Source organism: Manihot esculenta, chromosome 13 (genome assembly GCF_001659605.2).
Source record: "Manihot esculenta cultivar AM560-2 chromosome 13, M.esculenta_v8, whole genome shotgun sequence".
NCBI lineage: Eukaryota > Viridiplantae > Streptophyta > Magnoliopsida > Malpighiales > Euphorbiaceae > Manihot > Manihot esculenta.
This window is the reverse complement of record NC_035173.2, coordinates 29,482,363-29,508,998: the sequence shown is the minus strand read 5'-3', so window position 1 is coordinate 29,508,998 and position 26,636 is coordinate 29,482,363. Positions and strand designations below refer to the sequence as shown.

General features: G+C 32.4%; 3 protein-coding genes across 5 annotated transcripts; 2 read left to right on the top strand and 1 right to left on the bottom strand.

Annotated features, from left to right (window-relative positions):
• Positions 1–673: 673 nt before the first annotated feature.
• LOC110629086 (receptor-like cytosolic serine/threonine-protein kinase RBK1) lies at positions 674–5,330 on the top strand. 2 transcript variants are annotated; one of them, XM_043949843.1, is made up of 8 exons: positions 674–1,148; positions 1,287–1,829; positions 2,986–3,243; positions 3,396–3,550; positions 4,229–4,308; positions 4,394–4,529; positions 4,724–4,873; positions 4,963–5,330. In XM_043949843.1, exons 1-8 carry the CDS (start codon positions 1,136–1,138, stop codon positions 5,122–5,124), a joined length of 1,497 nt encoding a protein of 498 aa, XP_043805778.1. In that variant the 5' UTR covers positions 674–1,135; the 3' UTR covers positions 5,125–5,330. The 2 variants fall into 2 exon arrangements, with proteins under 2 accessions (XP_043805778.1, XP_021631643.1); XM_021775951.2 differs by having other exon boundaries at positions 676–1,148; positions 1,404–1,829.
• A 1,873-nt stretch (positions 5,331–7,203) lies between these two features.
• On the top strand, positions 7,204–8,111 carry LOC110629119. Its single transcript, XM_021776031.2, has one exon. It carries the CDS (start codon positions 7,376–7,378, stop codon positions 8,015–8,017), a length of 642 nt encoding a protein of 213 aa, XP_021631723.1. The 5' UTR covers positions 7,204–7,375; the 3' UTR covers positions 8,018–8,111.
• A 58-nt stretch (positions 8,112–8,169) lies between these two features.
• On the bottom strand, positions 8,170–12,984 carry LOC110629118 (AP2-like ethylene-responsive transcription factor AIL6). 2 transcript variants are annotated; one of them, XM_021776029.2, is made up of 9 exons: positions 12,340–12,984; positions 11,255–11,789; positions 10,841–10,923; positions 9,757–9,765; positions 9,572–9,660; positions 9,396–9,469; positions 9,261–9,311; positions 9,090–9,166; positions 8,170–8,908 (listed from the first exon to the last, which is right to left on the bottom strand). In XM_021776029.2, the coding sequence occupies exons 1-9, from the start codon at positions 12,476–12,478 to the stop codon at positions 8,454–8,456; spliced, it is 1,512 nt and encodes a 503-aa protein (XP_021631721.1). In that variant the 5' UTR covers positions 12,479–12,984; the 3' UTR covers positions 8,170–8,453. The 2 variants fall into 2 exon arrangements, with proteins under 2 accessions (XP_021631721.1, XP_021631722.1); XM_021776030.2 differs by lacking the exon at positions 12,340–12,984 and adding an exon at positions 11,888–11,978.
• Positions 12,985–26,636: the final 13,652 nt, after the last annotated feature.

The following is a 26,636-nucleotide window of genomic DNA, read 5'->3' as shown; positions in this document are numbered from 1 at the left end:
TATTATAATATTAAAAAATACATAATTAATTTAATTTTATTATTAAATTATATTTTTTAAATAGCTTTTTTATATAAAATATTGTTAATCACATACATTTTAATTAAAATAATAATTAGAGTGAATTTAAAAAATAATTTAGGAGGTTAATTTTAAATATAATAATAATATTAAATATTTTAATTATTATAAATTTTAATTTTAGATAAAATAATAAAAAAATTAATTTTTAAAAAAATTATAATTACATTATGATCTTTTAAATTTTTGTTTATTATACTTTAAAAGTTATTGGCATGACAGATTATGTAGTAATAATATAGTAGATAATATAGTAATTTCGTTAAACATGGATAATAAAATTAATAATAAAATACATTTAAAATAATTTATAAAAAATTTAAAATTCAATTAATAATTAAATTAATATTGAATATAATTATAAAAATTTAAAATGGATAGAGTTTGTTTTTTAATTAACTCTTTTCTAAATTACTATTAGCTTTATTGCAAAACAACCGTCAAAACCGTCAAACTCAACAGGCACCGTACGGTATAGAATGTCAACCCTTAGGCCTATTTTTGTAATACCCAAAAAGCCCTCAAAAAATCATAATATTTACTTCTCGAACCGGCGGGTTCGTTATGTCCCTCCAATTCTTTCTTTTCAAGCGTTAGTCGCGGCAAAAATGGCGACACTAAAGATTAACGGACATGATTTTATCACCATATATGATAATAATTTTCTTTTCCTTCATTTTCTCTTTTGAATTTGATTTCATATAATACACATATCAATGGAAGAGTAACAGAAACTGTATAAATATAGCAGAGATTCCAATCATCCTCATGCTTGTTTCTAGCTCTCTCTCTCTTTCTCTGTGTTCAAGAATAGCCAAATCCTAAAGATATACCATTCTCAGAGACCTCCATTCATCTCTATCTCTTCTTCTCTCTGTATATTTATCTGGGTCTTTTTTCTTTTTCTCTCTTGGCTAGTCTGTTTGAACTATGAAGAGATTGGGATTCTGAGGGTTCTTTGTTTCGGGGTATTTGATATTTACTTTATTTCATTGAAAGAGCTCTCTTTCTTTGATATAAGTGTAAAGTATCAAACACCCAGAAATTTTAGCTAATGGCAATGGAAGGTAAACCGCTTTTTTTTTCCCCAGTTTTTTTGCTTATTTGGTTGCAGAGGAAGGAAGGGAAAAGGAAACTGAACATTTTTTTTTTCATTTTCCCTCATCCTGTATCTTTCCTTTGCTCCTTGCTTGTCTATTGCTCAGCTACGGTGGTAGAAGAGGAAGAGAACTCTGTTTTTGTAGCTACAAAAGAAGAGGTTATGGTGGTTGATTTTTGTTTCCATCACTCAAATGATATTTTTTGTGTTTGTTTGTTTACAGAAGAAGAAACCCTAGAATTCCCAGAAATGGAATCACAGAATGACGAGAAAAAGAGGGATTTCATCCTTGATGAACCCTCCCCAAGATGTGTATTGGAGCTTCCTATGTTAAGTCCGTGCTCAGATAGCGGCTGCAGCAGCAGCGCAAATTCTACCGAGAAATTAGCCCAGGGAAGTGAGGCAAATTTGCCACAATGGAAGAACATGATTGATACGTTTAAGAAGAAATCGGTGAGGAGATTTTCAGTGATCCCATTGCTCCAAACCTATGATATTATTGCTAAGAGGAATTTGAAAAGGAAATTAACTAAAATGCAAAATTCCCCTAATCTGATGATTGATTGGGGAGGCATGGCGATTCCCAAACCATCCTGGAGAAATTTTGATTATAAAGAACTTGAGGCTGCAACTGATAATTTTAGCTCTGGTAAGAATTACTCAATTAAAACTTGTTCCCTTTTGCTTTTTTTTTTTTCCCCTTTTACCTCATACTTCATGAATTTCTTTTTCTAAAAATTTACCCCCCATTTATTTCGTGGAAAATCAAAATTACCTATTTTTCATTGTTTGGTTGCAACATAAAAGAATATTAGTAAAATTAATGTATAAAATGCAAAAGGATTAACAAGATTTTCAAAATTTATAAAAATAACAAAGAGAGTTTTTTTTTTTACTGAAAATATTCTTTTACCAATCCATTTACCAGAAAAATATTCTTATTACTCTTGTTTAAAGAAAGAAAAAGTAAGGTGAAGAAAGAATAAAACAATTTCATTTTTCAGCTTATGGGTATATGCTAAACAGTTATGTTTTAATTTCTGCTTCTCAGAGCCTTGTTTGTTATGTTCAATTTTCTCCTTAGTTTATTAATGGAGGTCAATTTCATAGTTTAATACATTGTAAGTTGCCAACTACCTGTTTGAAATTTCGAAAGAAAACATCCAAATTCCAAACTGTGGCAATCAATGCAATGGGAAGAGACTCTGTTGACTAACTTTTATTTAGGATGAACTAAGAGGAGCAATGGTGGGACCATACTTTTCAACTACTGTGTCTGCCATGAAAAACCAAGTTTTTATTCATAATTTTCGGTAGCCATCCGCTTCAATGTCTTCCTTTGCTGACTTTAGCACTGAGTTAATAAATTTTGGGTGGTTTGTCAGTGTTCATCCAGAGCAGTTTGCAGATATTGTGAAAATGGCTAAGACAGTTATAGCAGAAAATATTTTTATATTAGCTGACATATGTTTCCTAGGTTTTTATGTTGTTGTGAGGTCTAATACTAAATTCTATCTAGTTATTGACTTCTGGGCTATCTAAGTTTTCTTAATTTTGATAGCAAATGCTTATAATAATGCTTTGATACCTTAATTTTACATTAATTTACAGAAGTACTACGTGTGATATTTACATATATCATTTATTACATCATATGCTATCTTAATGTCCAAATATGTTACATTATTATTTGTTATACCATCATGCACAAGATGATGTTAAGAAGTCATTGCTGAAACGTAGATTTTGTTTTTTTCACTGTTTTTTACTTTGTTTTGTTTCTGATTATACAAAAAAAATTGCAGAGAATATGATTGGGAAGGGTGGTCATGCAAAAGTATATAAGGGGCGTTTACCGGACGGTCAAGTTGTAGCTGTGAAGAAGATAGTCAAGTCTGACAAGAAAGAAGAGAATAAAATTGGCGATTTCTTATCAGAGCTTGGCATTATTGCACACATAAACCACCCCAATGCTGCTAAATTGCTTGGTTTCAGTGTAGATGGTGATTTGCATCTTGTCCTCGAATATCTACCACATGGCAGCCTTGCCTCTGTTCTTCATGGTGCCGCATCTAACTCCAAATCTATTATTCTCTTTCAACATAAATATATATTGGTTCTGTCACTAGAAATGTTCTATTTACTAATTCATAACTCTAGTTCCAAGTCATAAGTAGTTTGATTTCTCTAATAATTGAGACATTCAATGTTTCAGGGGAAGAAGAATGTCTAGATTGGAAGAGAAGGTTCAAGGCAAGTATAGGAATAGCAGAAGGATTGCAGTATCTTCATCACGAATGCCCAAGACGCGTTATCCATAGAGACATCAAAGCCTCTAACATATTGCTTGGTGAAGATTATGAAGCTCAGGTCAGTTTTCAATTCAAAGAAAATTAATGCAGTGTTTGGAGAGGAAAGAGGGAGGGAAAGAAAATACACCATGGAAAATAAAGTACAATGACACTTTCCCCTGTTTGGGAACAAGGGAGAAAATAACATGAATTTTCCATCCTGTACCTTTCTCTCCAAGATGGAGAGGAAGTGTACTTTCCTTAAAAATATTACATAAATAACCTTACACTATTACCTTTGTTTTCTTTTTTCAAAGCTACAATTACTCTTGTTATTTATGCATAATATTTACCATTTTCATAAAATCTCATTTATTGCTTTAAAACATTTAGTATTTGCAATAAAATTTTTATCTAAATTTATTTTATAATTAATTATTGAGTTCATGAACTAATTGTTATTATTAAATAATAAGTCTTTATCGATTAAGGGGTATAAATGTAAATTAAAATTAATATTTTTATTCTCTCCACTTTTTAAACAAAGAAAAATAGATTTATTTTCCTCACAACCAAACAAGAGAAAGGAAAACAAATATATTTTCCTTCACTTACTTTTCCCCACTTATTTTCCCCTCCTATTTTCTTTCCTCCCACTACTTATCCAAACACAGTGTAAATATCATCTCCATGAATGTTTTAGAGTTTGTTATCAAATGAACATATATAAGCTCTCAAGTTTTGTCTATCCTTGCAGATTTCTGATTTTGGATTGGCAAAGTGGCTTCCAGAAAATTGGGTTCAGCATGTTGTATTTCCCATTGAGGGCACATTTGGGTTAGTCTTACAACTTCAGCATTATCATCTCTATCATCTCAATGTCTTCTTGATTTGGGCTCATGGAACTTAAAATGGGTTTCAGATATCTGGCTCCAGAGGCTTTTATGCACGGGATAGTTGATGAGAAGACTGATGTATTTGCTTATGGGGTTCTATTACTAGAGATAATAACAGGTCGTTATGCAGTTGATTCGAGTAGACAAAGCCTTGCGATGTGGGTAAGATATGTTTTTGTTTCCATTATTGTCCATGGAGATCCAAGTGATTTTGCTTCATGCTTTCTACTCTAAATTTGATGGGCAGTGACAGTTTAATTGGTTAGCTCTTGGATATAATCCTGAGCTTTATTGCTAATGCCATTTTTCATGACATTGACAAACTTTCCTGCACTTGTTTCTTTCTTCTTTCACAGGCAAAACCACTGTTGCAGGAAAACAACGCTACGGAATTAGTCGATCCCCGATTAGGAGACGATTATGATCCTAACGAAATGGAACGTGCAATGTTTACAGCTCTAATGTGCATTAACCACTTACCATCTACGCGCCCATACATGAATCAGGTACGAAAATTTTCAGTTCTATGTTTCTGTTGATTGCTGTTTCATTAACAAGAGGCAGAGTTCATATCAGTAACGTGTCAAAATTTCAGGTAGTGCATCTACTGAAGGGTGAAGAAGAAGCATCTATGGAGTTGGAACAAAAGACTAATGCAGGAAGAGCTGTGGTTTTGGATGGCTGTTATGTACAAGATCATACATGCAGCAGTTACCTGGACGACATGAATCGTCATATGCAACTTGTGATGGAGTAGTGTTTTGTTGTTTGATTCACTTAGGAAGGGCTGTTGCTGTTTCTGCTGCTTTAGTTTTCCACTTTGTGTTTATTGGGATTAAAAGGAAATGTTTAAAAATGTCATTTTCTATGTGAGTGGAGGAATCAACAGTTTTCTCCTTGTACAAGATTTTCTCCCCAAGGGTTCTTTGACATGAAATCATATTTAAGTGTAAAGTAGAGCAATCACAGCACAAAGATACAAGAAAAAAAAGAATTTTCTCAAAAAAGCTACATTTGTATGATCTATGTACTCTTTCAATGAAGAGCAAATCGGCCACCCTTACTTGGAGAATAGCATAAACAAATGCTTTGACATTCCATTGGTAATTGATATTTTTGTTTTCCAAAATCTGGACTAAGAATCAGATTCAATAATGGCATTTGAGATTCCCACCTGTTTGACCAAAATAAGAGCTTTCAGAACAGCTTGGGCCTCTGCTGCGAGAACTGTATTGTCCAAAGACTATTAGGGCAAGTTATCAATATGCAACTTTGCTTTAGCTAGGCATGAAATATTAAAGTTCTCAAATTCTTTAAAACCCATTTCTCCTCTAAATTTAGATACACACGATTGTCTCCAACTGATCCAAGAAATCTTACTAGTTTCTTCTTTCTTTCCCACAAAAATTTAGAAACTAGGCTATTCACTTATGACAGAAAGATTTTGGAAGAATATCATGCTTGAGATTCACAAGGCATTTTCTATTGAACATGATACTAGATTTTTGAAAATTAACATTTTCACCAGAGGCTAGAGAGTAATCTTTAATAATTTTGCTGAAAGTCATTGCTTTTTCTTTAGATGCCACACCAAACAGAAGGGTATCATTCGCAAACAGAATATGAGTTATCACAGGAACATATTTTGTTAGTTTTAACCCTTCAAACAGCAGTAAATTTTTTGAATTTGCAATGAGACTTGATAGAGCTTGAGTTAAAAATACAAATATATATGGAGACAATAAATCTCCTTGTCTTAATCCTCTTGAAGGAGAGAAAGGAACAGATGGGACACTGTTGATCAAAATAGAATAGTTAATAGTTGTCATGCATTGCATAACTAGGTTAACCCAAGTCTCAATAGAACCAAAATGAAAAAGCACCTTACGAAGGAAGGACCACTCTACCTAGTCATATGCCTTATGTATATCGAGCTTGATTGCCATAGCATGCTTTTTGCTCATGAATTTCTTCAGATTGAAAAAAGCTTCATGGGCTACAACCATATTGTCCAAGATAGTCCTGTTGGGAATGAAGGCATTTTGTTCATATGAAATCAGAGAAACCATCTATTAACAATAGATTTGAAGACCAATTTATAAATGAAATTGCATAGGCTTATAGGCCTATATTGATTAATATTAACAGCACCTTTACATTTGGGCACCAGAACTATATTAGTTTCTATTCATTTCTTTCAACAAAAAACCATTATCATAAAAGCTTTTTACAGCATTGAACATATCATAATGAAGAGTCTCCCAATAATGCTGATAAAAGATCCACGAGAATCCATCTAGGTCCGGTGCTTTCATGCCCCCCAGAGGAAAAACAGCTTGTTTGACTTCGGATTCAGTAAAAGGGGCCAAGAGTTGAGCATTCATAACAGAAGTGACTAAGGAGGGGAGGCCATTAAGCACCTCCTCCTCGCCTCTAGTATTGGAACAAGTAAAGACCTAAAAATGAGAGCTAATTTCAGATGCAAGCTCCTGAGAATCTTCTAGCCACCGCCCATTTGCATCTTTAAGTCCAGACTGAGAATGATAGGTCTATGATCAGACTCAGAGTTTCTGATACAAGATAAAAGCCTTGGGGAAAAGAAGCCTCCATTCCACATTTGCCAAAACCCTATCCAATCTCTGCATTATAGCTTTACTTCCAAACTCGACTTTATATAAAAAATAAATTTAATAATTATTAAATTAAATATCCTACATCAAAAGTGATATATAATTAATTAATGTGTATAATAAAATACTTAATCAAACAGTTCCTATATCTTCATCCTAAAAATTTTATTATATAATAAATTTAAGATTACAATATATTTGTAAATTGTATTTTAAGATTATCAATTCTACCATTGGATCAGGCCTAAGGGTAACCAGAGCCAAGCCCAGCCCGCCAGAGATCAGATCAGCACCTGAAAGTTCCACCAGCCGCTCGTATTTCCGCTTGCTCCACTCCGGCCACAGGATTCTGCGACTCGAAGTAGCTCTCTCTCGAAAATGGCATTAACAGATGTCGCAGTTCAAGTGCTTATTCTCATATTTGCCGTCGCCATGTTCGTAGCCATCCAATATTTCCCCAAACAAGCCCTAAGTAAGCTCCGCACCAAGAACAGAGCTTCCCTGCAGTCCAATCGCCACTTCATTCAAGGTACTCAATTTTTAGCTCGAGCTAAATCCACATCTCAAAAATCTCAATCTCAAACCCTAGCCAAAAACGCACTCCTTGAAGCCGAAACCGCTATCTCACTGTCTCCCAGAGACCCCGCTCCTCTACTTCTCAAGGCACTAGCTCTCGATCTCATGGGTCACAAAGCATCTGCCCTAAAAACTATCGAATCGGCGCTGTCGTCACCGCGCGTGAAGTCGCTAGAGGGAAGAGAGCGTGGAGATGCGTTGGTCAAGATGGCCGAGTTGAAGATGGCTGTGAATCGGAGACGGCGAGTTGACTCGGCTATTGAAGATTTAAAGGAAGCTGTGAATCTGAGCGGACAAGGAGAAAGAGCTCATTGTTTGTTGGGCCAATGTTACGAGTGGAAAGGAATGAGGGAAGATGCCAAATGGGCTTTTGAGGAGGCCCTGAGGGTCCAACCAGGGTCCGTCGAGGCTCGCAAAGGCTTAGACCGGTTGGGCTCGCATTGATGTACTTGTTCAGTAACACTTTATCATGTACCATTATGTCTAGCAACTCTTTTGGTAAAATCTTTAGCTTTCTATCTTATTGAAATTGATCAAATCTTTAACGGCAAAAACGAATTCATCCATTAGACAAATTCGGTAATCAGCTCAAAGACTGGTAAAGCAAATGGATGCCCCATCATTCATCACATATTTCAGACAAGCTACTTACAAAATCCAGCATCCCACTGTATCTGAAACTTTAGCCATTACAACTAAAAAGAAGGAAAAGGGAAAAAGGGAAACCTCCTTGTCTTTCTTTTCTACTCCTGCTAAAGTTAATTAAAGAGGTACATTAAGCTAAAACAGTCGGCAATTCTGTCAGCTGGGAAGATCCATCTGATCCTCCAGCCAGTTTCGCTACATGTTAGCTGCTTTTCTAAAGTTAAAACTACTTTGGTCAATAGGATTGATGAGGCCATATAAAAAACTCAGCTGCAGCTGTTTGCGGTGGCAATAAAGTCATCGGACTGGCCATCGATGAGGTGGAGCCAGAAGAATCAGTCCCACCATAGTTGTTAGCAGATTGAAGGTGGTGGAAGAGATTGTGATGATAGAGTGCTGTTGTGTTTTCGAAGGGGATGCCACAAGGGATAGCAGACACAGTTGGCATTGGATTTGAACCAAAACTGATATTATTGCTGCTACTCTGAGGCTGCTGCTCAAGGTTCAGCATTGGTTTCTGCTCGGATTCAAGCGAGAGCTTCAACCGCTTCGCTGCCCCACCAATAGGTAGAGCACTCTTCATGATAGCTTCCACATCATATCGGTTCATCTCAAAATTTGTCACTGCATTCATACCCCGAAACTTTATGGCTGCAATATCATATGCCTCAGCTGCTTCCTCTTCAGTGGCTGTCACACCAGTTAAAAGTCAGATATTCATTGATACAATTGACACTTTTTTTGTAACTAGCACCCCTATACAATACAGTGCCTAATGTTTCCTGATCCATTTAAACCGATTAGATATGGAAATATATTAAACTCAAAGAGCGAAGGGTAGCATTCTAGTTACAAGGAATCATATCCTCACCAAATGTCCCAAGGTATAGGTCTTTGTTTCCAGCAACACGACCTATTCTCGCTTGCCAACGACCCTGTTGATGATGCCTGCAAATTTTTTATCAAACATGTATCAATGTCACCTCTGGCTTACATATGCAGCCAAAAGATAATTAAGAACTAGAAACACAAAAGCACAAACCTTGTTACTCCTCTGTATATAGAGGCTCCCCTTGAGAACCCACTACTCTTCCTACCAGTTTCATAAAAAAGATAAGTACATGAATGGAAAATTCTTTTAAATAAGAAAACTTGCAGAGTTTACATGGGCATATACCTCCTCAGAGAGGCAATGAATTCTTGTTTCGAGACATATTTCATCTCCTCTAGTTCTTTGGTATAGTGTGTAACCTGGAAAGACATGCTGCCTTTGCTTAGTAAAGGCTACCATAGCTTCTCATGCAAATGCAAAGGTCAACAATTTAATGAAAGTGACAAGAAATTAAATATTACAGGGAAGTTGGTGGTTGCAGTGGGACCCCAGTATTTCAGAGCAGCCAAATCATAAGCCCTAGCTGCCTTTTCTTCCTTATCATATCCACCTATATAAATTATACAAGATTCTTCAATCACAGATCTTTCCTCTCATTCTTTAAAGAGTAGTCCAGAATAAACAAATAAAAGAAGATTTAGCTTACCCAAGTATACTGTAGAACAGATTCAAAACATTAATCGAAAGCCAGAATCCACGATCCCACGTTTTCATGCAAAACGTGAAAAAGATATTTGTCAATAGGAGGATAAAAGGTGGTAAAAAATATCAGCTGAATACATCACTCCAAGTTTAGCTAATTAAAAATAAAATAAGAGAAGAACCGTACATATGTGAATAAATGCAGAAAGATAATAGTGGTACCCATTAATTTCGACATGCAGGACAAAAGTTTTATTTTGTTTATTAGTATAAGAATAATGATAATATTATTGGAGTGGCTACTTTGTTCGCTGTATGTATATACATTAGAAGAAGTGTGAAAGAAGCTGCAGTTTTAGGCCATCATGGCAGCACCATTGTCAGCAAGTTTCGGCAATAATGGTGGGATGCGGGTATTTTTATATTTAGAGAGAGAGAGAGAGAGAGAGAGAGAGAGAGAGAGAGAGGGTCAAATTTATCATTTGAGTTGAAAGTTGATGCACAGGTCAAACCTAGACACCCTCAGAAGGTGGCTGAAAAGAAAAGCAGAAAAAAATAAAAGGTAAAAAGCTATGGCTGAGAGAAAAATATCAGAGTTTCATTGATATCTGAAACGACTGAGGCATGGTGGCGGGGTGGAAGCGGGCAGAGGGTCGTGTCAAACAAAACCTTGCAGTTGAGAAGAGGGACCCAGGTGAGGTGAGAGACGGAAGAGTGGAGCCGAATATGAACAAAAGTGGCGGCACACCTGATCAAATCAATCACATAATTGAAGGATAAGAAAAGAAAAATTTTAAAGAAATGCAACAGTAGAAAAAATTTAGAAATACCATCATCAGTCTTATCAATCATCACAAAAGACTGACGATAATAATAAATATCAGAAACAAGAAGCGAAAGCTGCTCAGCTGCAAACCCCTCCACTACTACGAGATCCGTTCTCTATTAGTAAATGCCTTCGATTGCATGCAAATTTCTTTTCAGTATCAAGAGTACATCAATCCATTTTTATACAAAGTTACAAAATATATGATTGTCCCATATGTATTAAAATGTAAATTTGAGAGAAAGGAGGAGAAAGATGGGACCTTGACGCCCTTTTCTGGCCTGGCCCTCTCTCCTACAGCTGTTATCCCACAGATGCGCCTCATATCTACCTGTCCATCTGTGCCTGCAGCAATTTTTTTTCAGAAGATTAGGAATTAGTCTTTTGTCACTGATTTGGCACACGTTTGATGCAAGCTTTTCATTTATCCATATGGGAAGAAAAAGAAAGAAAGAAAGAAAGAAAGAAAGAAAGAGAAAGGGGGAAAAAAAATCAAACTTGCACCAATATTCACTTCATTAGGGAAGATTGATTAAAGGGCCCATAATTAGATTCCAGTATAACCCATAAAATTTATGGATAAAACAAGACAAACCCAGAAACAAACATGGAGAAACAAGAACTAGACGAAGTGATGAATAATGAATAATGAAAGTATTGAAAAGTGGAGGCTTACCTAGTGACTCCTCTGTAAATTGAAGTTCGCTGGCCAAAAGTATCAGCAATCTTTTTAGTGCAATCAGATTCAGCTGGAACAATAGCCTTCTCTGTGGAACTCTGATTATTAACCGCAAGTGACAACGCGTTATCTGCACCGTTGCAACTGGAGAACCCCAGTTCGTTTCCGGTTGATTCAACCGAGTGACCCAATAACTCAACGCCGCCAAGCTGAGTTCTGGCTATCGAGGCAGAGTCATCAACCTCCGACCCGGAGTTTGTTGAGAAGGCTTGGAACCCAGCAATCGCCTTGAGATCTTGCTGGTCGCTGAAGTAAGCAGCAGAACCCTGGTCATAGATGTGAGTAAGAGATGAGTCTTGGGTCTCCGTTTGGCTATTATCCGAGTATCGAACAAATGATGATGAATCCCCAAGAAAGTCCTCGAGTTTTGGTGCTTGTTGATGGTGGGTTTCTGGGTTCATAAAGCTTGTGAGAATCGAGGTTTCTGCCATTGTTGTTGCTTCTTGAGCTTCCTGCTTGGTACTTCCCCAGCCTGCAAAAGTGATAAGCGGGTTAATCCGGTGACTCGGGAAAAGTTGAGAGCTACATAAAGACTCTTTAGATACTGAAAATGCTCCACAAAGATATAACTTGAATTTGAAGCTTAAAATGATGATTCACTAAGGTATCTGTCAAAAGGATATCTTTTGAACACAGAGAGAAAGAAACTGTGTATTTGAATGGTGAATACTCAGATAACCCTCATGAATTTGTATGCGAATCCATACTTTCGTTCACTTTTCTTATCAACCAAACAGAAAATTGGGACTTGCTTGTTTTTAGTGAGATTTGAGTCGGTTAAACACGTGTCCGGTGCAAGCGTGAGCTTCAACTAGTAACAGTAACAGGCAACTTCCTCCATTTGATTGCCAAAAATAAAAAATAAAAAACAAACACCTCTGTAGCTTTTCCAGCACTTTCTCGGATAACAAACAGAAGATAAAGCCATCTCAGAACAGATAAACAACCAAAAAGGGCAGAGAAAGGAAGAGGGGATAAAGAAAAGAAGAAGGAAAACTAAGGAAAATAGTGTAAGTTATTACCGTTATTATAAAAGTTATCAATCAAATAGTGAGGAGAGGCAGTGGAGGAGCCCTCATAAGATATGAACTGAGATTCAGATGACCTCAACATTTCCATTGGAGATAGTGAAAACGAAAGCCAGTTGGTAGCTGGTGCCATAAATTCCCTTTTTACCCTTTTTTTTAATTAAACTAAAAGGAAAACGATAACCCAGTAGAACTAAAGAAAACCCAACATTAAAAACAAAAATTTTCTCGCTAAACAAACAAATAAAAACCCTAACCCTCCAGACGACCCCCAACAAACTTTTCCTTAATCCTTTACTTAAAAACTACCCATTCCAAATAAGAAAAAGCTAGCACGATAATCACAAACGCCAACTCTCCAACGCAAAATATCAACAAAAATCAAAGGATTTGTTTTGAAAAGATTGAAAGAGCTATGTTCTAGAAATACAATGCATGAAAACCCATTTGGGATTTTGTGCTGAAACGGAAGCTCGAAAGCTATTCGATGAAATAACCCACTGGACAGAGCGAAGAAAGAGAGAATCTAGTTCAAACGATGAAGAAGAAACTGAAGTCCTCGTTCACAGAAGAGAGCGAGCGAGAGAGAAAGAGAGAGAGAAAATAAGTTAGAAGGTGTAGCTTAGATATAATGGGTATTAGCTGAGCGGTTTCTGCTGCCAACCGGCGTAAAACCAGAGGGTTTTCGTTTTTCTTGTTTTTTTTAAAATAAAAAATTTAGAAATTAAAAAAAATAAAAATGTTAAAAAAATAAATAGACACCGACTTTTTAGCACTGCGGAGAAGAAATTTTGTCTGAAACAACGTCGCGAAAGATCCGGGGTGGCTGAAATTTCAGAATTTTTAGGGTTCGCTTCTCCTGCTTTTGGGTTTTTTTATAAAATTACGAAAATGTCCTTGCCGTTTTAATGGTGTGATTTTGTCTGTATTTGTCGTGTAAGCAGAGTTTGACACACTTGTCGTGCATGCAGGTTTCCACTTTTCATGCAATTGGATGACAGCGGGTCGGATCTTTGTACTATCCATATCCCTAGTTTTGTATTTTGTGTCTTAATTAATGATGAACAACTTTTCATTAGTTGTAATTTTGACCTTATTTAATAAGCTCTCACATGTTAAATCTGCTTATAATTAATTTTTTTAGGAAAAATTATTTTTTAGTCTCTAAAATTTAACGTAATTAATATTTCTGTTCCTTTATTTTGGCGACTCAACACTTAAATCTCTCACTTTCTCTTTCGTCCAAATTCGTAGTCCTACCGTTCAAAATAGCCGTTTGGGACACGTGAATTGACAAAATTAACCCTCTTCTTCTTCTTCTTCTTCTTCTTCTTCCTACCCTTTCTGCAACTTATTCTTCTTCTTCTTCTTCTTCTTCTTCTTCTTCTTTTTACCCTTTCTGCAACTTCTTATTCTTCTTCTTCTTCCTACTCTTTCTGCAGCTTCTTTTTCTTCTTCTTCTTCTTCTTCTTCTTCTGGAATTTCACATTGAAAGAAGGATATTTTTGGAAAAAATTATCACATCTCACCTTTGACTCTTTGACCAAACGGTTTAAATGGACGGAAGGATTACGAATTTGGACGGAAGAGAAAGTGAAAAACTTAAGTGTTGGGTCGCCAAAATAGAGGGACAGAAGTGTTAATTGTGTTAAACTTCAAGAACTAAAAAGTAATTTTTCCATTCTTTTATTTCAAGTTCAATCCACTAATTAAATGCCCTTTTAATTCTATGATTTTTATTTATTTTTTTATAATTATTTAATAAAAATTAATATATTTAAAATAAATATAATTAATCAAGTATCATGTTGAAATTTACAATAATAGAAGATATAATTATTAATCTAAGTTAACATTTTACCAATTAATTATTTATTTTTTTTCATAATCACAAAATCCTTTGGACAATTATATTTTCAGTCAACATATTTATTCTTAAATCTAGTTTCCAATTTTTTCACTATAATATATAATTTTTAATATTTTGAGTCAACTATAATAATTAGTGGATTATAATGTAAAATGAGGAGGGGTCAATTTTCTTTTGTGAAAGTACAAAATTACCTGAAAAGAAAAGTAGAGAAAAATAATAATTCCGGTTTCCTTAAAGAGTCCTGAAATGGCAAGCAAAGAGAGAAGGTAAAAAGTAAAAAATAGGCAGTAAATAGTAAGAAAGAAAGAAAGTGGGAGACCAGAGAGCGAGAATAGCGGAAACAGTGAGCCTGATCCTCAGCCTATTTTCCCTCTGTTAAAATCCAGGCAATAACGTCCCCCACCTGATTTTAAGGTTTTTACTTCTTTTTGTACTAAGCTAAGCTCTGCCTTCAAAATTTCCAGCAACCCCTACTCCGCTGCTGCTAGGGTTAATTTTTTAAGCCATCCAAAGTTAATTTTTTTAAAAAATTTCAAAAAAACAAAACAAAAAATTACGTAATTTCAAAGTCTATATTTAGATATTATTTAGTTCAAAATGTCCTAATTCTTAAAAAATATATTTTTTATAAATTACGTAGTTTCAAAGTTTATATTTAATTTATTTATATCCAACCAAACAGGGACTATCACATATTTTAAAATACAAAATCAATAAGGTATAGTTATCTCTTTATATATATATTTTTTAAATTAATATAAAAGCATATTTTTCATATTTTTTATTTTGTAATTAATTTCTTCCTTTGGAATGGAATAATCTCTATTTATTTTTAAAAAATAACTTATTTATGAAAAATATTTTTTATTAATTAATTTTATTAAATGAGCCAATAACTAAAAAATAATAAAAATATTTATCCCGAAACAAGGAGATTTTAAGGGTTTTTGACATATTATCTTTCGCAAAACTAACAAATGAGATGATATATATATGATTAAAATCATATCTCAGTGTGATTCCCAATCCAAAGTATGTAAATAGGAGCTAAGGTGTAATGTTATAAAATGATGGATATCTGATATAGGCCGCTTATGCTTTTGCTTCTCATCCCTACTCGTATTTGGTTTGACCTACAACGTCCATTTAAGTTTCTTTGTAACATTCATATGATATTAGATTTAATTAATCATACTACTCTAGACTGGTATTACCAACTTTTTTTTTCATCTTTTTTCACATAAGGTGATATTAGCTATTTTTGTTGTTCCTTTTGATACTTCAGATTTTCTAGTTTAGCCTTAAAAAGGGAATGGCCAATATATTGTTTATTTGGATTATCAGTTTCTAATCTGTCGTCTTTAAATCTCTGGTTGGCTCACTTACACTTCATCCTCAGCGAATCATTACTCTTCTTCATAGAAAAATATTTAGTCCCTCTAAGTAATGTGGAAGTTAAAGGTTTTTATTTGGTGCGCGATTCATAATTCTTTACTTGTGTTGATCAATCTGGTTAGACATGGTTATCTTTTAGATTTCAGGTGTTTACTTTTATCAGTATGAGCTTGAGATTCTTGAGCATATATTCTTTCATGTAATTGCGCTCGCTTAATATGATTCACTAACCCTTATGCGTGTAAACCTATTTCTACTCGTTTTTCTAGTTTCTTAGTGTGGTGGGAGGCCTTATTAGCATAGTCCTTATAAAAAATAGTGCAGTCTATCCTTTTAGCTCTCATTATACTTACTTTTTGACATATTTGAAAAGAGCGCAATCGGTATGTATTTGATAAGATAACTCTGAAACCTTTACATGTTGTGTCCTGAATTTTTACTCGACTTTTCACAGTTACATGATGTTTTTGCTACTCTTTTTATATCTACTCAATGGTTATCTTGTACTCCATGTAATTTTCTTCCTATGTATTTTTATAAGATGTAACATTTCAGGAAGGATCAGTTTTCCCTAGCGTTTATAATTGTGATTATCACTAACAATGAGTGACAGGTTATATATGATATTGATAAATGTGTACAGTGCCTATGTCTGTCTAAAAGGTGTCAAATTAGCAATTTCATTAGGGTTAATGTTTATTTTTTGAGAAATTGATTCATATGTTCTATATATTGGGCTACATCACAAGACTTCTCTAAAAATGTATTCTTAAAAACAATCCAAAAAAGGATTCATAAGACTTCTGATGGCTAAAACTATCTCGTTGAACTCAAAAGGGATGAGAGAAGAACCCTTAATCATCCACCACCTCCTTGTTATCACTCTCCACCATAATACAACTAAAAAACATTATCAATATCCTTTATAAATTGCTTGAAGGTTAGTGCCTCAAATTGATGATCTCATTGTAGGACCAATAAAATCACAAAACCATGAGTCTTTTAAGCATCGCCAAAGTCCTCCTATGTCACTTTCTATGAATCGTTCTACATATTATCTACAAAAATATCAATCCAAAAAATTTTTTAAGTGTCCACTAATGATTGTTTTACTATTTTAAATGGTAGAAAATAAAAAAACTACTTCTTTAATATTTTTCACTCCTCACCGTAAAACTCTTTTACTTTCCTAATAGACTTAGACTTTTTACCAAGTTGGAGTTGCAGTGAAAAAAATTTATTAATTTAAAATTTAAAAGAAATATTTATGAATTTAGAGTTTAACCGTCTACGTGACGGTTAGACTCTAAGTATTAGGCGCTTCTGAAAAAAAGTACAATTTAATTAATAAATTTATTTATTTTAATAAATTATAAATAATTCAGTAATTTTATATAAGTGTTATCGCAATAAAATTTTATTTCATAATTTTAAATATTAATGTATTTAATATATTAATATTTAATATATTTTATTATTAATATTAAAATTAAAAAAATTACTAACACTATATAATTTTATATTATAAAATTAATATTAGTCTGCAATGTATACGGTTGTACAATAACAATCCAATAAAATATAAATTTAATTTTTATAATTTTAAATATTCATATTAATTAGTTTATTTATTTATCTATTTCTCATTAATTAATTATTTAATTCAGTAATATTGTGCATGTTTAATAATGAAATAATATCATAAGTTTAAATATTTTTTATGCAATTTTTTTATTAATTTTATAGTATTTTTATATATTAATAATAAAAAAAAATATATATAATATAATAATTATGTATCAATAAATTTATAATTGATATTATTTAATTATAATACTATTATAATAATATATTAAAACTAATAAAATATTTATAAAAAATTGATTATCATAAAAAGTATAATATAAATAATATATTAATAACTAAAAAATTAAATAATGGCTTATTTATTTATCATCCTAAGGTGGTACTCCAGTCAATCGTGCAGATCGACGAGTTCCTCTCATCTTGTTTACTGAAAAACAGCACATATCACATAAAATATTAGCATCATATGGTTCATGTGGAAATACATGAACCCGCATCACATACATCACATACATAGCATATCATCAATGCACATGCATAAAATCATGGCATTTCACATCATTATTCAAGACAGGACTCTACATCTTATCCTAGTGGACATGATTTTCCTATTGTGCTTGACCTTCTAGAACATCTATGAGCCCGACACTCTCTAGGTCCGACCATATGAACCTAGGGCTCTGATACCAATCTGTAACGACCCGGAAACCGGACCGCTACCGGCGCTAGGATCCAAATCGGCTTAAGGCCGCCGGGACCCGTAACAAGCCTAACATACATCATGTATACCTGTTAAATCCCATACATGATCAATTATTTACATAAGAATTTTAAACTTTCTTTCTTTCATTCACCAAACTTAACCTGTGCATGCATAACTCATAATCATAATCATCAAACCCCACACTGGAGCCCTCATCAAATGCTCCAATGGGGTAACATATCATACATTAAGCTTGGTTTACATAAGCATCATTAAAACATTTCATTAAAAAGATCATGTACCAAGAAGGGATCAACATACTAGGGTCAAGCACAACTCTAAATCTCAATATACATCATTACATTCCAATACATTACTATACTTTACATTACAATGTCTTTTTATGTCCACAGCTAGCTATTACATAAAACATGACTTTACTCTTGCTGACTTCCTGATCTAACCCGTACCTGCAAACCTGGGGGATTAAGGGAATGGGGTGAGCTACTAGAGCCCAGTGAGCAGAATAGTAAAAACATTAGATTTAAAGTTCATGCTTTCATGAAATACATCACATCACAAACAAATCACATTAAGGATGAACTTGTCACCAATAGCCCTCTACATTTCCATTGGTGCCAGAACGTAGAATGGGTCCTGGTCTTTCTCTTACATAACATATCATAACATTCCAAGGTGCCAGGGACGTAGAATGGGTCTTCCTGGACTTCCGTACCATGTCATCATCATCATATCATATCATAGTGAGGGCTAAAGGATCATTCAACATTCATCCACATCAACAACATAATATGCAATGCAACATATTCGTGGATTCTAATACAATCAACCTAATATATCTCATGGCATTCATGATGCGTGAATCATGCTAAAACTTTTATTATTTGCTTTGAAACATAAAGAGTCATTCTACTCACCTCAGGCTAGCTCTGACAAGACACTGAAGCAGCTATCTCACTGCTGGGGTCCTCGGTTCCTCGGGTCCGAACCTATACAGGTGGACTCAAATGAGAGACCAAACATACATGAACATGACTCTAAACTATTCCCCAAAAACCCCCTAAAACACCTTAAAACAATCATAGAAAACATGCAAAGGAAGGCTGAACAGGGCACTTTTGGAGACAGGTTCGGCGGCCGAAAGTCCCTCCAGAGCCGAAACTCAGCCACTTTCGGCGGCACCTTTGGCTGCCGAAAGTGGTTCCAGAAACGAAACTTATGCAGGTTCGGCGGCCGAATCTCCCCTCCAGAGCCAAAAGTCCACTTTCGGGGGCAGGGTTCGGCAGCCGAAAGCTTGCCTCCACAGGCAGGTTTGGCGGCCGAAAGTCCTTCGGCTGCCGAACCTGAGTTCTTCCAAAGTGGCAGAACTCAACCATCCTATGCACATTTTGCCTCCCAAACCATTCAAACATGCATACACAAGCCAACAAGCATTTAGGGGTCTCAAACTATCCTAAACCCCAACACAAACACCAAAAGCAACTCAAACAACATACATTAACCATAAAAGCACATAAGACTTAACTCTAAACAACTAACCTAATCATGCATTTCTACCCCATGAACCTTCAAGAAACTTATTCAAAACATGAAAAGAGGTGAGGATCTACTCTTACCTCTTGAAGATCGAGAGGAGAGGTGATCCAACTCGGAGGTGGGAGAGATCTAGCTCCTTGGGCCTTCAAACTCCAAAAAAACTTGTTCTAAGCTCACAAATCTTCAAAAACCAAGTAAACGCTTGTTAACACTTGAAAGATTTGAGGAAAAATCACCAAAACCAACTATGGGAGGGCATGGACTCACCGGTGGCCGAAAATAGGGGAGAAAGCTCGCTCATTTTCGGCCATGGGTCCTTTTATAGGGGCTAGCTAGGCCACCTTCGGAAGCCGAAGGCGACTCCAAAACGCATGCATGTTCGGCGACCGAACATGAGCCACATTCGAAAGCCTAACGTGCCCCCCCTAAACTATCCCACATTCGGCGGCCGAACCTGGAAATGCCTCCATGGTCTTTTTCATTCAAAACTCAATTTCTTTCTTACTTAAAACCATAAATACATGAAAACATTTTATAAAAACATGATTTTCCCCTTCTAGAGGTTTCCGACATCCGAGATTCCACCGGGCGGTAGGAATTCCGATACCGGAGTCTAGCCGGGTATTACACTTATGCTTCTGCCTTTCTAGTGATGCTGTGCTATCTTTGCATTACGTTTTGTTGGAAATGAATTGATATAAAATGTCCCATATTGAAAATATAAATAATAAAATGGTAAAATATATTATAAGAATAACCACACATATTAGACTAACACAATCAATAATTATAATATAAATAATAGAGAAAAATAATGAATATAAAGATTTAATATGATTCGATTGTAAAATTTTTATTTATAAAAATACAGAAATAAAATTATATTACAATGAAAAAAGTATTATATAATGTTTTAGAAACTCTTAAACGAATTAATTCTGATGTGTTTCTTGAATAATTTTATAAGTTTTCGTCTAATTCCAATGTGTTTCTTGAATAATTTCATAAGTCTTTGTAAGGTAAAAAAATATAATTATTTATACTAATTCATACCATCAAAGAGTTTCAATTATTTATATATATTAATATGTCTTGAACTTTAAAAATATTTTCTCACGGGTTTAATGCGATTTGCCTTATAAAAATTTCACATTGTAATCTAAAATAATATTTTATGAGATTTAAGTTGTTTAATAATCAAAATAATTAGCTAATTCAATATATTATAACTCAATAACTCAATCATTTACATCGTATGGTTTTATTATTTATATTGTTAATGTATAATATATATAAATATTTTAAATACAATGGTTATATGAAATAATTTTTTTATAATAATAATATTGTAGGTTGAGAGCGAAGGTCACTCCCAATCTCTAACTCATAGAGAATAAGTCAATCGCTTTTGCTGTCTTATTTGTTGTGGTGGCTATTAGTGATGGATAGTGGCTCTTCTTTCCGGTTCAAATCTCATGCTATGGGCGGTGGACAGTCGGTTGCTAGCCGCAATTTTCTACGTCGTGGACTTTTTCATTTTGGACCATCTATTTTTCAGACTCTGATGGATTTCTGTACAGTTATCCAATGAGTTTTTAATGCAAATCTATTTCTATGCTAAAAAAAAAAAAAGAAAATTAAAAAAGATATGAGGAATTGCATAGACACGTATGGTAGAATGATTTGGCAGCAATTCGGTGCCTTAATTAGCTGAAGTCACTCACTGCCTAAAGTAAACAATTTTTCTTTTGGTTTTTATTTTTTTATAAAATTTGACTTAATGGATGGCTGTGCTGTGTTATTGTATTGCAGAGAGGCAGCGGATACATGTGGGGACGTGGCTTCTCTGCGTAAATTGTTGAAAGTGACATTGTTTCTTCTCTTCTATATTTGATCCTTCTTCTTGCCAAAGCATTTCTTTGTCTTCTTCCTTTATTATTTTTTTCAAAAAAAACATTTGCGGCTATCTATTTAATATTAAAATCATTTTAAATTTCTTGCTATTTGAGAGAGATCATTGATTATTAAAAGAGTCTAATAATTAGATATTAATATAATTTTAATTTACTAAATTTAAACTCATCAAATTTTTATTTTAATTTTTTAAATATTTTTTAAAATGAAGAAGACTAAATGTAACAATATATTTAAAAATTAAAATTTTGAGAGAAAATGACAGAGTCTCGACCTGCCTCTCCTTAGGTCCGTCACTGTTTCCAGCCTTGCAGACAGTATGGTGTAAGTTGGTCTCCCAATTCTATAGCATGGAGTGCTGGCGTATATAGAAGAGATGCAAATAGAGTTGTTTCTAATGCAAACGACATTGATGATGGTTGCCACCATACTCTCACTGATTCTTAGAAAATCTACAAAGCTTTTTAAGGTTTATAAGTAGTTGGTTTTCTTGAATTCTTATATTATTAATTTTTCATTTCTCATGATTTATTTTATAATAAAAAATTTTAAATAAAATAATAATAATAATAAAATTAAATATGATCAATATCATCATCCAAATCAATCATAACACTCATAAATATTAAATCTCTCATAAATACTGATAAAATTATTAAAATTATTAAAATTACTATAAAAAATGTCAACTAAAATAGTGTTTTTAAAGTCACTTTTACTGACATTTTCTAAAGTTAACATTATTTTTAAACTAAACATAAATATTCATTCTTATAAACATAATTATTAATATTTTTATAACTGTTAAAATTTGAATTTTTACATAAATTTTATCATTAAAAATATAAAAATTATTTTTTAATCAATAAAATAATATAATAAATTTTTTAATATTAATTATAAATATATTAAGTATTAATAGCCAATATTAAATTAAAATAATTTTTGTATTGAGTATTTGTTAATTAAAAAATAAAAAATAAATTTAAAATTAAGTATGTATTTCTTGTGAAAAATGAAATAAATTATATTAATATAATTCAATTTATTTTATTTGAAATTGATTTAAATATAATAAAATTCAATTTAATTATTTTATATTAAATAAATTAATAATAAATTTGAATTGATTTAATTTAATCATTATTTTTAAATTAAATATAAATATTTATTCTTATAAATAAGAATCATTTTTATCACATTCATTGAAAATTTTTATTTATATTTTCATAATATTTAAAATCTAAAATTTTTATCATTAAAAAAATTAAAAATTAAGACTTTTTTAAATAAACAAAATAATATGATAAAATTTTAATATTAATTATAAATGCATTAAATATTAATAGTTAATATTAATTTAAATTAATTTTTCAAAAGAGAAACTATTAATTACAAAAATAAATTAAAAATTAAAAAAATAAAAAATAAAAGGAAGAAAAAAAAATCTCAAAAGCTAATTAAATAATTATGATGTAAATAATCTTTATTTATTATAAAATTTTAATAATTTTTTATAATATTTATTTTTAATTTAAAATCAATTTTTATAAAAATTATAGAGAATTGAATTTTTGTCAAATATAAAATTCTTATTTATATACATTTCAGAAATCAATTTATTTCTTTTGTTAATAGAATTGAATTGAAATTTTTTATATTTGACAAATTAGTAATAAATTTAAATTGATTTAATTTATTCATCATTTTTATTATTTTTATATTAAATATAAATATTTATTTTTATAAATAATAATAATTTATATTACATTCATTAAAAAATTATTATTATTATTTTATAATATTTAAAATCTAAATTTTACATAATTTTTTATTATTAAAAATATAAAAAATATATTTTTAAATTAATGAAATAATATGATAGATTTCTTAATATTAATTATCAATGTATTAAATATTAATAGTCAATATTAAATCAAAATAATTTTTTATAAAGAATAATAATTAATTAAAAATAAGAAATAAATTTAAAATAAAAAAAATAAAAAGAGTTTTCAAAAGTAATTAAATAATTTTGATTTAAATTGTTGTAAGTGAAATCATTACCTCTAAAATTTTAATAATTTTGACAAGATTTAAGTTTAATTCAAAATAATTTCTCATACGAATTTAGGAGAATTGAATTTTTACACTATTAATTTTATTAAACATAAAAAATTTTAAAAAAATTAATTTTTTTTTAAAATCTAGCATTTCAAATAAAGATAAAAAATCAAAAAAGAAAATTTATTTCTTTTAAATTCTTTCAAATTTAGCCATTATAAACAAGGGCTAAAATAAACAAAAAGAAAATAAAGTAAAAAAAACATAATTAAGAAATTTTGATGTAAATAGAGTTAAATGAAATCATTTCTTATAAAATTTTAATAATTTTTTTTAATTCAAAATCAATCCTCATAGAATTCAACAAAATTGAGTCCCAACTCCCATTCATCATCATTCTTTCACTCTTTCCTCTAGTTTGTCTCCATTCTCCACGTAGTCGCACACATCTCACTCTCCACTCTCCTCCAGTCCAGTCTCCTCTCCATGCATTGTCGGGCCGTCGGCGTTGCGAGTCCTCTATCGCTCTCCAGTGACTCCGCGTCCACGCATCGTCGTTCGCCAGTGTCTCCACGCACCATCGGGCTATCGGCGTCACTCGCATCGTCGCTCTCCAGTCTCTCCACGCATCGTCAGCGTCGCTCTCCAGTTTCCACGCATCGTCGGCCCGTTGCTGTTCGTATACGCGCGGTCTCCGTCTTCTCAATCAGCCTCTCACCATCTCAGGTCGCGCTTCCACTCTATCGACCAGTCTCCAAGACCAAGAGGTAAGAGGATCCCATTGCTTTGCTTTCCTTGTCGGCTTTTGTACCTCCAGCCCTCTAGCTCTATTATCGATTCGCTGTTGAAGATCTGCAAATCCACTGTTCTCTGCTGTGTTGTATGCTGTTGAGTATTAAGTCAAAGTGTAGAAGGTAACTAAATTTTTTTTTCTTAGGAGTATTGACTATTGAGAAATAACTGTGTGCCGCTGAAATTGTATTTCAATTTTATATACGTGTGTTGTCTACTGTTGAATTTATGTTGTGGTTGTGTGCTATTAAAACTATATTTTAATTTTGTGTCTGTGACTTTGTGTCCGGTTGAAATTGCATTGTAATTTTGTATTTGCCACTTTGTATGCTATTAAACTTGAAGTTGTGTTTCAATTTTATGTTGCTGTTGAATTTAAAATTATATTTCAATTTTGTGTTACTGTTAAAACTCTAAATTTTTTTGTTTAATTATTAAAAATTTAAAAGACTAAAAATCAGTTAATCTCGATCGAATCATATTAACCGATTCAATTTAATTTAATTTTTTCTTTTATTCAGTTTGATTTAAGTAAAACTCTTCAATTCGATTTTTAGTTATTTCGATTCGATTTAATTTTAAATCGAATCGACCGAATATTATCTACACTTTATTTATCTATTTTATAATTTTTATAACTTTTAATATTTTAAAATTACTGGAGACTTTTTTTTTAAAATTATAATTAATATATAAATTAATTGTTATAACTTTATTTAACTTTATTTTATTTTAAAAAAAATTATCATTAATTATTTTTTTTTTTAAAAAATTATCATTAATTATTATTTTTTTAAATAAATATTAAAAATATACAAAAACAACTTTTAGTATTTAATAAATTTTAAAATGAGAATTTTTTTTAGTAAAGGTGAAAAATTAAAGTATGAAACGAAAAAATATATAATTAATTTTATTTGAAATAGGAGATTTGATAATTTTACAAATAACTATAATATCAATAAATTATAACAAATTAATTTTAATCTTCATCTTTAAAAAATATTTATTTATTTTATGAAGTTCAAAAGGCTGTTTTTAAACATGCAATAGCAGATTGTATTATCACAATTTATATGGGAAAAAGAGTACAAGACAGAGGAATGATACAGTTTTAAGTTCAAAAAATAGTAAAATCAAATCAAGCAAATTAAATCAATCAAATTAAGCTTAAAAAAATAACAGTCGAATCAAACTATAAATCCAAAAAGTTTCAAACTAAGGACCCTAGATGCAGAAACACTCATTCTAGATGCATAGATTACCATCAAAAGGAGAGAAGCAGAGCTCACCATGGGAAGAAATGAATCGCAGGTGTGAGAAATTTGATCCTGGAGATGCACTTGTCAACAACATGTAAGAGCCTCTAAAAAATGATCGATCACCAATTCTTCCACATATTCAAGTGCAGCAACCGAATAGACCAAATCCAAGTCCCTTCAACTAAAACTCCCTCAATTGGCAAAGCTACACTAGAGAAAACAAAGAAAACACACTAAAATAAAATACAAAACCATAAACAGCCACACCATCGAAGCGAAGGGAACTGCCAACGGTAGGAACAAACCAAAACAAGTAAAAGAAAAAAGTCCAAAATCTTCATCTCACAAAACAAAATAGCTTTTTTTTTTTCTTTTCTTTTCCAAATCATTCAGAATGTAAAAGATATATTTCAAAATGCAATTTAGAAACTAATTTCCAGATTCAGTGTGTCAAACCTACTTGTTCGACAGCCATACTATCGAACAAGCAAGTTTGGCAATATGGGTGTCAAACACACTAGTTGTTAGATACTCAAAATTTCGAACAACTAGTTTTCATGCCCTATCACCACACAGGAGTTGATGAAGCAACATACATGGCATATTCGACTCCTAAGGTGTGGAACATGCCATGCAAATATTTGTCCAGCACTAGATGTGCTGAACATGATCAACATCAATAATTTGTCCGACACTAGAAGTGTCGAACATGACCAACGATTAGTTTGACACTCGCAGTGCCAAACTAGTTTCAACCGTCCAATTCCAACGTTAAAAAACCACGGCTCCCTCCTCCATAAATTGCAACACAGAAAATATATTTGAAAGGATTACTTCTAACAATTGAAAATTTTGTGTGTTTTTAGAGTAGGAGAGATTTTTATTGGAGGAAAAGAAATTTTATAAAAGATTTGAGGAGAAAATTACTTGAATTCAGTCACTACAAGACTTTGCAAAATCACCAACGGAAATTTCCGTTGGTGAGCGTTAAAGATCCGTTAGTGGAACTTTTAACTAACGAATCTGTGACGGATTTATTCCGTCAGGAAAATCCTCATTGGTAAATTATTCACTAACAGAAATTTGTATCCATTAGTGACAGTGACGGATCACCAACGGAATTTTCCGTTGGTGTTAGTGATGG

Excerpts from the sequence above, each read along its gene's own strand:
- LOC110629086 (XM_043949843.1), top strand. Across the intron at positions 1,830-2,985 it reads AACTGATAATTTTAGCTCTG|AGAATATGATTGGGAAGGGT; the intron begins GTAAGAATTACT and ends AAAAAATTGCAG. Across the intron at positions 3,244-3,395 it reads CCTTGCCTCTGTTCTTCATG|GGGAAGAAGAATGTCTAGAT; the intron begins GTGCCGCATCTA and ends TCAATGTTTCAG.
- LOC110629119 (XM_021776031.2), top strand. The coding sequence starts at position 7,376 with ATGGCATTAACAGATGTCGCAGTTCAAGTGCTTATTCTCATATTTGCC.
- LOC110629118 (XM_021776029.2), bottom strand. The coding sequence starts at position 12,478 with ATGGCACCAGCTACCAACTGGCTTTCGTTTTCACTATCTCCAATGGAA. Across the intron at positions 9,470-9,571 it reads CTGCAACCACCAACTTCCCT|GTTACACACTATACCAAAGA; the intron begins GTAATATTTAAT and ends ATGTCTTTCCAG. Across the intron at positions 9,167-9,260 it reads ATATACAGAGGAGTAACAAG|GCATCATCAACAGGGTCGTT; the intron begins GTTTGTGCTTTT and ends AAAAATTTGCAG.